Source organism: Dermacentor variabilis, chromosome 3, assembly GCF_050947875.1.
Source record: "Dermacentor variabilis isolate Ectoservices chromosome 3, ASM5094787v1, whole genome shotgun sequence".
Lineage (NCBI taxonomy): Eukaryota > Metazoa > Arthropoda > Arachnida > Ixodida > Ixodidae > Dermacentor > Dermacentor variabilis.
Window position 1 is genome coordinate 217,658,598 of NC_134570.1, and position 14,881 is coordinate 217,673,478.

The 14,881-nt window shown below is 46.2% G+C and overlaps 1 protein-coding gene and 1 long non-coding RNA gene across 4 annotated transcripts in view; one reads left to right on the forward strand and one right to left on the reverse strand.

Annotated features, from left to right (window-relative positions):
• The window catches only part of LOC142576640 (general transcription factor 3C polypeptide 3-like), a 255,854-nt gene that overhangs the window by 152,549 nt on the left and 88,424 nt on the right, over window positions 1–14,881 (forward strand). For all 3 annotated transcript variants that reach the window (XM_075686857.1, XM_075686856.1, XM_075686854.1), the window contains exons 11-12: window positions 4,378–4,618; window positions 4,771–4,989. In XM_075686857.1, the coding sequence (XP_075542972.1) occupies window positions 4,378–4,618; window positions 4,771–4,989 (460 nt within the window). The remainder of the gene's footprint in view (window positions 1–4,377; window positions 4,619–4,770; window positions 4,990–14,881) is intronic.
• Window positions 1–14,881, reverse strand: part of LOC142576641 (uncharacterized) — a 149,529-nt gene that overhangs the window by 87,164 nt on the left and 47,484 nt on the right. The gene's annotated exons all lie outside the window — the stretch shown is intronic.

Here is a 14,881-nt window from a genome sequence, read left to right on the forward strand (position 1 = left end):
CACTCTTGGATACAAACCAACTGCCACAAGCTGTCTAGCCGATAAGCAGGCAGTACATATAATTGGTGTGCCCGAAATGTGTACTAAACGAGAACACAGTGACCACCCGAGACCGAGTCAATATGTCCTCCTATCTAAGCTCCACGCAAAGGCAGCGGTACAACTTCAGCTCTTCCTCAACAGCAAGGTGATCACCGACGCAAGTCCACAGATATGACCAAAACTGAGGACAAGTTCGAGTTGCCTGAAAATGACACGCGCAAGCCGTCAAGCCTTGGGCAAGCTCGAATACAAAAGTGCAAGATGAACCGCTAGCTAGAGAACCGCAACTGTCGAAATTGTCACCACTCTTGCTTCTCTCACCACTCCCACTGCCGCGAGGAGACCGAATACCACTGGCAAAGCAGCACTTGAAGCCGTAGCCCCGAGACCAGCATATCGAGAGTGTCAAGGCCTTCTAAAACCTTTTTCAAGAACAAACAAGACACGGGCTACTACAAGAACCGTGACAAGAATGGCTATGTTCCTGATAAAAAAGATCACCATGGGCAGCCCCATCTGCAGTTCACGTCGCCACCGTGTAAGCACTACTACTCCGCCGAGAGGATCAAAACCATGGGCCAGTCATATGTGACACTGCTGACGTCTTCCACTGACGGGCTCACACTCATTGACCAACCACACTATGTCCAGTCGACTACACCGACAAGCCCGCCACCTCCAAAAATGCCTAAAGACTCCAAGTTCCACTTCAGCAAAGATTAAGTGACTCTAGTAGTACTGCCATAATCTACCGCATAACGCCGTGCTGATCTGCCACTGGACGCCTTCCTGACGCCTACTTCGACAACCAATGCAACGACATGGACAACCTGTTCTTCGTGAACTGGTACAAGAGGAAAATGAAAAAAAAAAAACTCATTTGATGGCTCCACTGCTTGCCTGCATGCTGTCACATGATCTTGGGGCTTCTGTCCACCCTGGAGGGATGCCAGCAGCAACTGCCGTCGCCACCGTAGCCAACGCATTGGGCTATTGTTGGCCCAGAATGCAATGACTAAAATGGCTACGATTTGCACCTGTTTGACTACTACCAGCCAGATAATTTTGAATGCAAGAAAGCTCTAAACAAGTTTGTCCAGGCTGATGAAACGCTGGAGAAGTTTAGAAGACACCGAAACGCCGCTGCCATCATTGATCATCTCGTCCATTTGTTTGCAGGCAGCAATGTGTTGTGAACAGAAAAAAAAGAAGCGCAACATCACCATAAGCAAGGCGGAACGGGGTTCCATTAACCCTTTCAGGGTCGATTTTTTTGCCATATGTGACCGCCCAGGGTCGATATTTTATTGTAGATTCCAATTCTTCTGAGGGACCTATTTCGGAAAAAAATTACCGTAATTTTTCTAGGGTAACCATTAAAGGGACACTAAAGGTTACTATTAAGTCAACGTGGACTGTTGAAATACCATCACAGAAACCTCGAAACGCTTGTTTCGTGCCAAGGAGAGACTTATTTTAAGAGAAAATGCGTTCTGAAGCGTCCGCGTACCTCTAGCGCAGTTCAAATCTCCCGCCCTCCGATTGAGGAGTACTGACATCATGGTCTCATAGTGACGTTGCGCCATCGGTGAGTAGAACGGCGTCCGCAGACGGCGCTACGGCTTTTCTGCACAAAACGCGAACGCGCGGCCAGAAACAGAGCCAAGACAGAGCCGACAGCAGAGCGAAAGCGGGAGTATGGTGGCTAGCGGAAGGAGAAATGAATTACGTCCCACATTACGTCCCACGGCACATGGAGAGTCCGTTTTCGTTAAACTATAGGCTGCGGCGAGCTCGCAGCGTGGTCAGCGTGGTCTATGAGAAGCGACGAGCCTTTTCGCACTCGCAACAGGGCATAAAAATGTGCGAATCGACGCAAAACTCGGCCTAGAAACATGCTTCGCCACAGCCAGGGGCTCAATACGACCCAAGCTGGCACGACCCAGATGTCGTTTCCCGCACCGCCACCAGGCGCCGCTACTACTCAAACTCCAGCGCAAGACGCCCATAAGCTGGTACTTCATTCTATGACAGTAACTTCGACGCTCGTCGCAATGGACCCTGACACTGACAGATTGGCTCGCGATGGTGGGCTCAACTTCAACGATTTGAGCACGGACGAGCGCGACCTGCTGCTGAGGGCTTGCACTGCCGGCGTCGTTGCGTACTACGACGGCGGCCTCGACACCGGCTCTCCGGAGCGGGAAAGCAACGAGGGCTTCCCACGACATCACATGGTCGTGGCATTCTTGCTGCTTGTTCCAAATGAAAGTTTCGCGAGCCAGCAGAACCCTCACAGCATGACGCGATAACGAAACTACTGAAACTCCAAAGCGTGCGCGGCGTAGAGTCGAGCGCGCAGAGTCGAGCGAAAACGAAACCTTTCGAACACCCATATTACTGAAGGGTAACGTCAAAATGTTATTTTTTCTTAGAATCGAATAGACGTAGACAAGTAACATTTTTTTCCGTCTTATAATCGAATGAAATGATATTTTTAATACGAGTAGTTGAGTATTAGTAACACAAATTATGAGGAGTCCTTTCGTCATCGGGCTAGTACCGGAATGTCGCTGGGGGGTCTCAAATCGTGTCATGCATTTACCTCAATTTCTCAGTTACTAAAGCTATGTTCGCGATTATATTGACGCCTTAGACGTTCTAGAACATTGCTCTACCACTTTAACTTGAGTTTCTGGTAACCTTTAGTGTCCCTTTAAGTCAGAAAAAAATATTTTGCATTGGTATATGTGTACTCTTCATTCATGAATAACTACAATAAAAAAGGAAATAAACTTATAAGAATGAAAAATTCCATGCGTTTTTATATGCACATTCAAGGCTTTGAAAATGCGCACACGAGAATATTTCAAAAGTCTCAAATGTTCCTGCTCTTAGACCAATATTTACGTCCATAGCGTAATCGAACTGCGTAGGTGAGCGCACTCAAGAAAACTGTGGTTGTGTGCCCGTCAAAAAAGGAAAACTTGTGACAAACTTTCGCTGGTCTTCATCTTATCGCCTACCAGAGGCGATTAGTTTTCGCAAGTCTCCAAGAAAAAAAGAAACGAAAAGGAAATGCATGTACGGCAGCATCCTTACTATGCTCACCCCTGTGAGCACTAAACGAGTGAGAAAAAGGCGGCCGCCCTTTGAAAAATTAGTAACGAGATGGGCATCAGTTTTGCGAGCGCAAGAACCCGAAACCGCCCACGCAACAAAAACCAAACTGCTGCCCGCCGGCCCAAACTATCTAAAACAAACCATGCCACGAAAACTGAGAGAGGGATGCGCGAGAAAAAAAATTTTCATGTATTCCCACAAAGTGGCAGCACATGCCAAGAAAGAAAAAGTTACGAAATTGGCGGGCTTTTTAAACGTACAGACGCCGCTGTAATTATGCGGCATCGACCATTTTGGACTTGTTTGCGGCGCCGTATATTTATGTCATTGACCCTCAAAGGGTTAAAGTGGTCGTGCCGAGCAACTGTAACCGACGGACATGCAGTTGCTTCATTGTTTATGCTGCTGTGAACAATGTACTGTTATTCAAAAGGATGTATACCTATATGTATATATGAGTACAGGAGCCTCTGTTAGCCGTGGCGTGCCTTTAGCTCCTGCACCTTTCATGAACTGCATTCAAGAAAAATAAAGGTTCAAATTGAAAATTGGCAACTCATAAAAGCAACCTGTAAGACCCAAGTGACTGTCTGGCTTAGATTTACATACACTGCGCAGTAATGCCTGCAAATTGAGTCTGCATTACCCAATTTTGCAACTATATTAGCATTGTCTCTGTTGCTGTCATACATTTTTTTTTTTCCCGAAGATTGCACAGGGGCAGGCATAGTGTTGCGATTCTATTGCCACACTCCTGGTCAGTGGTCTCCATCTATGTTATCCCCAGGATTGGACAATCGTGAACCATGAGAAAGTAATAGCAATGAAAATCTTAGCCTTATTATAGCCGAGTATTTTTCTTTTAATTTGACTCCCTTTTCAAGCAATACTAAAGATGCATAAGAGCAAGAAAGTTTAACAATGTTGCCAAGACCCTTGAGAAAATCGTGCTCTAAGGACTAAGAAAGAACAGGGGTCTTTTGTTTTATTTTCTTCAGATTTTTGCCCAACCATTGATGGCGACACACAGCAGCCCTCACCTTCCTCGTCCTTGCATTCACCAAATGTGGTTAAAGCTGTTGTGCAAGCCTAGGGGTGCTTTCTTTGATGCCTCTGGGCCAGAGCAAGCATATCTGAGCTCAGCTGCTGCTCCCAGAGCAGTTGGAAGAGCCACGTAACTTGATCATGCTCTGACTCCCTGCTGGTTGGCAGGTGTGAGGTGCCAGCGGAGATGCCCGTGGACTTGCGTACCAAGCTGGTTCTGTGCCTGGTGCACCTGGGAGGAGGCGAGCACTTGACGGGTGACCTGGTGGACCAGCTGCGGCGAGACCAGGACCCGGAGGAGGCCGGCGACCTCTTCCTCGACGTGGCCGAGGCACTGATGGATGTGGGACGCCCCCACGAGGCTCTGCCCTTGCTGCATGCACTGGTGGGCACGCAGAACTATGGAATGGTGAGTCGTTTTCCTGTGCCGACACATGGCGAGTGTCAGGCGTGAAACCCACGCATGTGTTCCGCAAAACACATTTGCCTTAATCGAGCATATAAGTACATTGGCAGCTGAGAAGCTGTGGAGAGGAGGAGCAAGTATGTGCATTCCCTCAGGCGGCGGTGTGGCTGCGTTACGGGGAGTGCCTGCAGCAGTTGGGGCGCCTGCGGGAGGCCACCGGAGCGTACGAGCGCACGTGCGAGCTGGCACCCGGGCATGCCCAGGCGCGCCTGGCCCTGTGCCAGCTGCTGTTGGCCCAGGGGCTCACGGATCGAGCCATTGCCTGCCTCGAGTCAGCCGATGCCCCCCAGCCAGGAGCCATGGCAGATGCTGACGTGAGTGTTTTCTACAGGGAGTGAAGAAGGCATGCCAGGGGCTTGACATCCCTATCATTCCAGTAATGAATGAGATGGAGGTTAACCGACGGGCCTGGTTTTTATTTATCATACCATAAGAAGCGAACAAACAAATACACCATATAACATTGAAAATTACTTGTACTTATTGAATTAAAAAAATGATAAATAATGGAATTGAAAGTGTATAAAAAAACAACTTGCCGTAAGTGGGAAACGATCGCACGTCTTCGCATTACGCGTGCGATGCTCTACCATTTGAGCTACCGCGACGACATTCTCCCATCTACTTTCTGGCAACTAATGCCTGATGATCAGTTCTGAGTGTAAAGCATCTAGCTCATAGATATTCGTGCCACTTTTCGGAAGCAAACAAACAGGCTAGTGCCTCACATTCCCCAACTGAATATTTTCTCTCAGCCGGTGACAGAGCGCGTGATGCAAAAGCAATGGTATGAAGGTGTGACCCTTCCTTCTGCTGTAGTACAGGTCCTAAGCCAACGTCTGAGGTGTCGGTGGGGACTATGACAGGTAACTCCGGGTTGAACATTTGCACAACAGGTTTGCATGCCAAGCGTGCCTTAGGCTGATCAAAACTATTATGAGCTTCCATCGTCCATTCAAATGATTGACCTTGTCGGAACATTTTCCGCAACGGTTCCACTAAATCTGCATAATGATGCAGGAACTTGGTGTAGTAGCCAGCTGGACCTAGGAATGACTGCAGCGACATTATGTCCTTAGGGGGAAGTGCATCAACTATGGCTTTCATTTATGATTCCATGGGAGAAATATCCTGGGCCAACAGGTCGTGCCCTAAAAATGTGAGTCCCCTTTGCAATAAAACATTTCTGATTCAGTTTCATTCCCATTTTGGAAATGCGAGACAGCACTTTCTTTAAGCTGGAATCACGCTCTGATTCGGTCTGTCCTCACACCTAAATGTCATCCAAATTGCACACTGCACCCGTACAACTCTTCGCCACATGTGACATAAGCTTTTGAAATGTAGCTGGGGCAGAAGCTAACGCAAAGCAGACTCTCTTGAATCTGAACAGTCCTTTATGGGATGTGAATGTTGTCAACTCACGACTTGTTTCTGTCAGTCCCACTTGATGGTATGCTGAAACCAAATCCAGCTTTGAGAACCATGTAGCTCCTGCGAGCAACTGCAACAGTTCCTCTGTATGTGGAAGTGGGTAGCCGTCAATGACGACGGCTTTATTGGGCTCCCACAAGTCCACACACAGGGGCAGAGAGCCATCCTTCTTTTTCACGACCACCAGCGGAGACACCCACTCCGTTGCATCGATGCATTCGGTGATGTCTTTGCGCTCCAGGCGTGTGAGCTCATCGAAGACCTGTTATCGAAGTGCCAGCGGAAGGCGTCTCAGCTTCGCACTGACAGGAAGAACATCTGTTCGGTGATTGATTTGACAAACGCAGTCCTTGACAAAGCCGAGCTCACTTGAAAACAAGGCTTGAAATCCTGGCTGTGTGTTCTCCGGGACTTCCAACATATATGACAAGTGGCTTGAAGACAAGTGGGAGTTGACCCCACCATGTTGATCCATGTTGATTTGCAGTATCTGTGTGGCGTCAAGGCCAAGCAACGAAGATCCTCGTCGAGTGAGGTGAAAAGTCACCTCTTGCTCAGTATCGTTGTACTGTTTGTCAGCTTCGAAAGTGCCCAGAGTGGGAGTCAACTTGCCAAAGTAGTTCCGAGAAGCCAGGGTTGACGACGACAAGGTGCAGAAACGTGCAGAATATTTCCAAAAATCGGCATTGTTCACAAGGGAGATGGCCGTGCCAGTGTCGATGAGTAGAGGGACTGGGGTCCCTTGAAACATCATCATCATCATCAGCCTGGTTACGCCCACTGCAGGGCAAAGGCCTCTCCCATACTTCTCCAACAACCCCGGTCATGTACTAATTGTGGCCATGTCGTCCCTGCAAACTTCTTAATCTCCTCCGCCCACCTAACTTTCTGCCGCCCCCTGCTATGCTTCCCTTCCCTTGGAATCCAGTCCGTAACCCTTAATGACCATCGGTTATCTTCCCTCCTCATTACATGTCCTGCCCATGCCCATTTCTTTTTCTTGATTTCAACTTAGACGTAATTAACTCGCGTTTGTTCCCTCACCCAATCTGCTCTTTTCTTATCCCTTAACGTTACACCCATCATTCTTCTTTCCATAGCTCGTTGCGTCGTCCTCAATTTAAGTAGAACCTTTTCGTAAGCCTCCAGGTTTCTGCCCCGTACGTTAGTGCTGGTAAGACACAGCTGTTATACACTTTTCTCTTGAAATATAATGGCAACCTGCTGCTCATGATCTGAGAATGCCTGCCAGGCGCACCCCAGCCCATTCTTATTCTTCTGATTATTTCCGTCTCATGATCCGGATCCGCCATCACTACCTGCCCTAAGTAGATGTATTCGCTTACCACTTCTAGTGCCTCGCTACCTATTGTAAATTGCTGTTCTCTTCCGAGACTGTTAAACATTAGTACTTTAGTTTTCTGCAGATTAATTTTTAGACCCGCTCTTCTGCTTTGCCTCTCCAGGTTAGTGAGCATGCATTGCATTTGGTCCCCTGAGTTACTAAGCAAGGCAATATCATCAGCAAATCGCAAGTTACTAAGGTATTCTCCATTAACTTTTATCCCCAATTCTTCCCAATCCAGGTCTCTGAATACCTTGTGTAAAACGCTGTGAATAGCATTGGAGAAATCGTATCTCCGTGCCTGACGTCTTTTTTTATTGGGATTTTGTTGCTTTCTTTATAAAGGACTACCGTGGCTGTGGAGACGCTATAGATATCTTTCAGCATTTTAACATACGGCTCGTCTACGCCCTGATTCCGTAATGCCTACATGACTGCTGAGGTTTCGACTGACTCAAACGCTTTCTCGTAATCAATGAAAGCTATATATAAGGGTTGGTTATATTCCGCACATTTCTCTATCACCTGATTGATAGTGTGAATATGGTCTATTGTTGAGTAGCCTTTACGGAATCCTGCCTGGTCCTTTGCTTGGCAGAAGTCTAAGGTTTTCCTGATTCTATTTGCGATTACCTTAGTAAATAGTTTGTAGGCAACTGACAGTAAGCTGATCAGTCTATAATTTTTCAAGTCCTTGGCGTCCCCTTTCTTATGGATTAGGACTATGTTAGCGTTCTTCCAAGATTCCGGTGTGCTCGAGGTCATGAGGAATTGCGTATACAGGGTGGCCAGTTTTTCTAGAACAATCTGCCCACCATCCTTCAACAAATCTGCTGTTACCTGATCCTCCCCAGCTGCCTTCCCCTTTGCATATCTCCCAAGGCTCTCTTTACTTCTTGCGGCGTTACCTGTGGGATTTCGAATTCCTCTAAACTATTCTCTCTTCCATTATCGTCGTGGGTGCCACTGGTACTGTATAAATCTCTATGGAACTCCTCTGCCACTTGAACTATCTCATCCATATTAGTAATGATATTGGCGGATTTGTCTCTCAACGCATACATCTGATTCTTGCCAATTACTAGTTTCTTCTTCACTGCATTTAGGCTCCCTCCGTTCCTGAGAGCATGTTCAATTCTATACATATTATACTTCCTTATGTCAGCTGTCTTACGCTTGTTGATTAACTTGGAAAGTTCTGCCAGTTCTATCCTAGCTGTAAGGTTAGAGGCTTTCATACATTGGCATTTCTTGATGAGATCTTTCGTCTCCTGCGATAGCGTACTGGTATCCTGTCTAACGGAGTTACCACCGACTTCTATGGCACACTCCTTAATGATACCCGTAAGATTGGCGTTCATTGTTTTAACACTAAGGTCCTCTTCCTGAGTTAAAGCCGAATACCTGTTCTGTAGCTTGATCTGGAATTCCTCTATTTTACCTCTTACCACTAATTCATTGATCGGTTTCTAATGTACCAGTTTCTTCCGTTCCCTCCTCAAGTCTAGGCTAATTTGAGTTCTTGCCATCCTATGGTCACTGCAACGCACCTTGCTGAGCACGTCCACATCTTGTATGATGCCAGGGTTTGCACAGAGTATGAAGTCTATTTCATTTCTAGTCTCGTCGTTCTGGCTTCTCCATGTCCACTTTCAGCTATCCCGCTTGCGGAAGAAGGTATTCATTATCCGCATATTATTCTGATCCGCAAACCCTACTAATAACTCTTCCCTGCTATTCCTAGTGCTATGCCATATTCCCCCACTGCCTTGTCTCCAGCCTGCTTCTTGCCTACCTTGGCATTGAAATCGCCCATCAGTATAGTGTATTTTGTTTTCACTCTACCCATCGCCGATTCCACGTCATCATGGAAGCTTTCGACTTCCTGGTCATCATGACTAGATGTAGGGGCGTAGACCTGTACAACCTTCATTTTGTACCTCTTATTTAGTTTCACAACAAGACCTGCCACCCTCTCGTTAATGCTATAGAATTCCTGTATGTTACCAGCTATATTCTTATTAATCAGGAATCCGACTCTTAGTTCTCGTTTCTCCGCTAAGCCCCGGTAGCACAGAACGTGCCCACTTTTTAGAACTGTATATGCTTCTTTTGGCCTCCTAACTTCACTGAGCCCTATTATATCCCATTTACTGCCCTCTAATTCCTCCAGTAGCACTGCTAAACTCACCTCACTAGATAACGTTTTAGCGTTAAACGTTGCCAGGTTCATATTCCAATGGCGGCCTGTCCGGAGCCAGGGATTCTTAGCACCCTCTGCTGCATCGCAGGTCTGACCGCCGCCGTGGTCAGTTGCTTCGCAGCTGCTGGGGACTGAGGGCTGGGGTTTGATTGTTGTGTTCATATAGGAGGTTGTGGCCAAGTACTGCACCAGGGTGGCCAATCGTGCTCTGGTGAGGGAGTGCGTTACCTGTTCTGGTCACCGGGATCAGGCCACACTCCAGGCCTGTTTATGCAATTTTATCAACACGCGGATTTAAAAAATTTTTTTTTTTAATCCGGTGGAAAATTGCATGGCACCGGGATTCGAGCCACGGACCTCTTGCACGCGAGGCGGGTGTTCTACCTCTACGCCACCGCTGCACTGATGGTAACTATTATCTCTTTCTTATTTTGTGGCAATTCTATGTCCAGAATATGCGGAGAATTCAGGATATGTACTTCCTCCACGGTGGAGACTGGTGCCTGCTACGTGCGAAGTCCCAAGAACTGATGCTGTAGGCGGTAAACTACCGCAGTGTGTCCAATTTTCCCACAATTATTGCAACGTCGACTGCGGGCTGAACAGTTTCTTGCACTTGCATTATGTTTCGGAGAGCCAGAACGGTAGTAAGACGGTCGATAACCCCCATCCTGGCTTTCTTGCTCAAACTCTGGGCGCCATCCATCTTGCTCATGAGTCCATCCATCCCCTGAATTGGTGTGTCGACCCAAGAGGGCGCCACACAACACATTTCGCTTTGTTTCTGACTACAGTCCACACGCATTACAATGTATCCTTATACTTTCAGATATAACAGACAGTTCTTTTTTTTTTTCACTTGGTTTAATCTGCCTGCATTATACCTGCAACAGTTTCCACTTTAATTAACCTTGCTATGACAAACTATCTACTACGACGGACAAAATTTTGGCCAATTTTGTCTAGGTGATACTTATCAATGTACTTTGCTACTGCGATATGTGAATTTGGCAGGGCACAGCACATAACTTTTCCCAGCCACTCGTGGAAAGGGCAGAAATTCTGCAGAGAGAAGCAATACACCAGCTCTCACTGGCTGATGGCCACTGTTTGGGGCAGCCATGCAGGCTGCCGCCCGTCGTGGGTGCCTCGTGGCCTCGCATAGCCGAGGCCATTTCGCTTCGAAGCCATGGGGAAGGCAGAAACAACCAGCAGCGATCACAAAATGCATTGTCTTGAGAACACTTTACAGAAAACCTAAGTAATTTGACCCTGGTATGTAGGGTCGAATTAGGTAGGGGTAAATAAGAACTTCCATGATCTTGCACGCAGTCCCTGTTGTAAAGTGGATTAGTTTAAGTTTACGGTCATCTTTTGTTCGGGGAGTAATGAACGTCCAGCTAAATAGCTGTCGGTAACTTTTCACACTTCCTTTATTTTGGTATTTATCTAGTTTTGTTAAGTGAAAATTACCAACATCTGTAAAGAAAAATCAGCAAAGTAAATGAGGGAGACCCAAGTAATGTCTGCTTTGGTAACTGTGTGTATAGCGCCCAGCTATGAGACGTGGACCAACATTTAAGCCGTTGGCCTGAGAGTGCTCACACATTACTGAACAGAGACACCCTTTAACACATATCATTGTTGCCAGAATAATTCTTAAAGAGAACTGCACTGTGTTGCTACAGACCATTTTATCGAGGGCGTCACCATTTTGCGGTAACAGTGATGTCAATCGTCTGGCCCCATGCTGGTATGTGGGATTGCACTCAAGGATGCACAGCGAACATGCTGTTGATGATAAGTGGCAAGTGTTCACGTTTTCCTGGGAGGTCTCAAGAAGTTTTTGTGATTAGGAAACTTAGCGTGCCGTTACTAAGATTTGAGGCTTGAATGGCAATGGGAATAGGAATGGGAAAAGAATGGGAATGGCAATATCGAATGGCAATGGGCCTAGAGGCCATGTCACCGCTCTGCCTGCAATCGCAGTAGGAGGTGAGTCAAGTCTAAACATTGTCTATACGTATCATACCTGCAACAGGTTAATATTCTATGTCTAGCCTTAAACTCTCCTAAGGTATCACTCAAGTGACAACAGAGATATCTCCTTGTGTCATGCAGTGTGCCGCACCAGTGTACAGTTAACCAGCAAGACGCCGTTGAAACACGTTTTGCTATCTTTTCAGCTCCTAAAGTTTTCGTGGTGAGATATTCTAAGCATTTTTTACCTGGCACGCAAGCATCAAGCTTTACAAAATAAAGAATTGCAAAATAATTCGCTGGAAGGGCCGGGAACGTGGAACACTTGATAACACGACCTGGAATTGGTGGCCATGAGTATGCCATGATGAACCAGACGCGTGCAATGCATTGAAAAATATGCGCACTCTTAGGTCCTGAGGGCTGCCAGTACAAGGGCACCTTGCCGACTCGATAGATCTGAAAAACGAACAACTACTCTTTGCAACAACATTGCTTTCTATGGTAATACACATTGTGTGATGCGCAGCACCAGCCAGACAGCTTGCCGGCGAGATTCGGAAGCATGGAAGAGCCCATGTGGGCTAGGAAAAGCTGGCACACAGTAGGCATGGCTTTAGTTACGGAACGAAAATAACACACCTTCATTTTCGTCGTTGGCATGTGGTGTTTTCATATAGCATCCTCTGTCAACTTCCAACAGAATGTTGGTTGCCAAGCATAATACTATTAGAACACATTTGAACAGAATAACTTTCCTAGAGATGTTTTGCAAAAAAAAATTAATAACAGCGTTTGTCGGTACTCAAGGATGCATAAAGCATAAATGGAAACATAAATGAAGAATTGATAGGCACTTCTTGAGCCGTCTAATAAACAGTGTATTTTATAGGAGGTGAATTATTGCTCTTAGCATATGATATCATAATACATGCGAGTGAATCCAGTACTTCAATAAGGAACCGGAGTCTGTATCTGAGCTAGTTGGTACGGTGACATTTTCAGGCATGGGAAGTGCAAAAAAAGAATGATAGTGAAAAGAATGAGGACATACACAGCGCTACTTCCAACTGAATTTATTGCGCAAGAGTACTTGTATACACGCATTCGCCATTCATTTGGACCACAGCGCATGCGTCAGAAAACATTCCACATCTAAATAGCTGACTAACACCATTGCTCATCGAGACGACACCCAAGCCACAAATTCTGATAAAATACGCACGTCCACATAGAAAACAATGCCATGCCAACAATATAAGACAAAACAACAAAAAAGAGATTGTAGCCCAAAAAAGGAAGATCGTGAGAAAGATAAAATAACAATCCAAAAAAATTGTTTAAAAAGAAAATAATGCCATGAAACGCTAAAAATGCTTCCTTGGTGAATAAAAAGTTCAAACAGGTGGTAAAAGTGATGTAAAAACCGAGGCACCAAAAAAGTCCATGCATGTGTGAAAACTCTAGGAAGAGGAAAGAAAGAGTCAAGGGGAAACAAAGAAGAGAATAATCAGTGCAGATAATCATGCTCTTTCCTCGAGAGCAACACAGAAGGGCCACTAACACAACTTGTGCCAAGCTGTTGAATGCACGACGCTTCAAAAATGTCTCGTGCGGTCCGCTCTCTATTCCGATTATAACAGCCTGGTCTGCAAAAAGGCGAACACCCACACATGGCACAGTGTAAAGCCATATTGGTTTTTCCTGATTTTTATTTATGTAACCTTGCGGAAACCCTGTAGCGTCAACCCCAAAGGAACAGTGCTGTGCCACCATAGAAAACCGACAGGAAAAAGACCATCAAGAACGCTGCGGGATGCATTTGGGTTGTAGCGTTCTCAGCTCCCAACAAGCTTGGTGTGGTCTGCGTGAGCGTGCGAACACGAACGGCCTAATGCCTACAGCAAAGGACACGCCAAGCATTTTGTGTCCCACAAATGCGCTATCGTCTAACCAGTGTCACTTTCTTGTAGACGTGTTTACATCGGTTAAACAGGCCAATGTGTCAGTGATCACCTACGAGAACACGCAAACAGTTTGAAGTTAAAGCAGGGCAGCAAAATGGCTTTGAATTGTGCCACTTGTGCATGTTTGCCTTTTTCTAGACCAGGCTGTTATGATCGCAAGTTATAGAGGTCAGACTGGCAAAGAAATTTTTGAAGCGTTGTGCGTTTAACGACCTGGCTCCTTCTCAAGGACAGAGATTGCTTCTCTGCGATACCAGGTGATGCGGTGCATTAGTGCCTTTTGATTGTTCTCTTTGTTTCCCTCCCCATTCCTCTGCCTATAGATATGTTACACATGTGCTGCCTTTTTATTACCCAGGGGAACATTTCATGGCGTTATTTTCCTTTTATACATTTTGTTGCATTGTTATTTTATCCTTTTGACGATCTCCCTTTTACGGCAAAGCTGTTAGTCTCTTGGTGGTCTGCATTTTTCATGTCTGCGTCTGTTATTAAAAGTGTGGGCCAATCCCGGCAGCAGTGCGGGACTGAAGCAGGGGCTCATACATCCGTAAGGCAGAGCCTTCAAGCACTCAGCAAAGTGAGGCAAAAAGTGCATACATTCCTTGGAATCACGCATACAACATACCAGAACAGCATTTGTTTCAATAAAGAACATGCGCAAAACAAGCATCCAAACCACATAATTGATAATGAGCCACTCCTGATAATTTGTAGCACGTAGCACTCCCTGCATACGTTTCCCAGTAAAGATTACTACTGTTGGCAAACTGCCATGGCCACAACAGCTTGCAACGTGGGGAGTGACGTCACTAGCCCTTTGTATATAAAATAACCAGCCTAGCAATTGATTTCATCCTTGTAGCACTACTATGGGTACGCAATGCGCTGTTAGGACTTCCGAGGAGCAGCGCAAGATACTGAGGAGCGGCTAAGGGAAAAAGAAACATCTATACGACTGGCGACAGCGTGCTGCCAAGATTACCATTATTCCTGCTAGTACTATTACTCTCAATTTCCATTACTACCATTACTATAAAGCAATAAAGCATTGCATGCCTCACTGAGCAGTTGTACTGGTGGTTTTCAACTGTTTTTCTGGACACCCACTTTTGCAGGGCCGGGATGGCAAGTGAATTTTTTTTTTGTGCACACTCCTTTTTGCTGTTCTTTTGTCTTGTATGCCATGCCATGTCATGCCATTGTTTTCTATGTGGGCGTGTGTATTTTATCTGAGTGTGCAGCTCGGGCATTGTCTCGATGGGCAATGGTGTTGG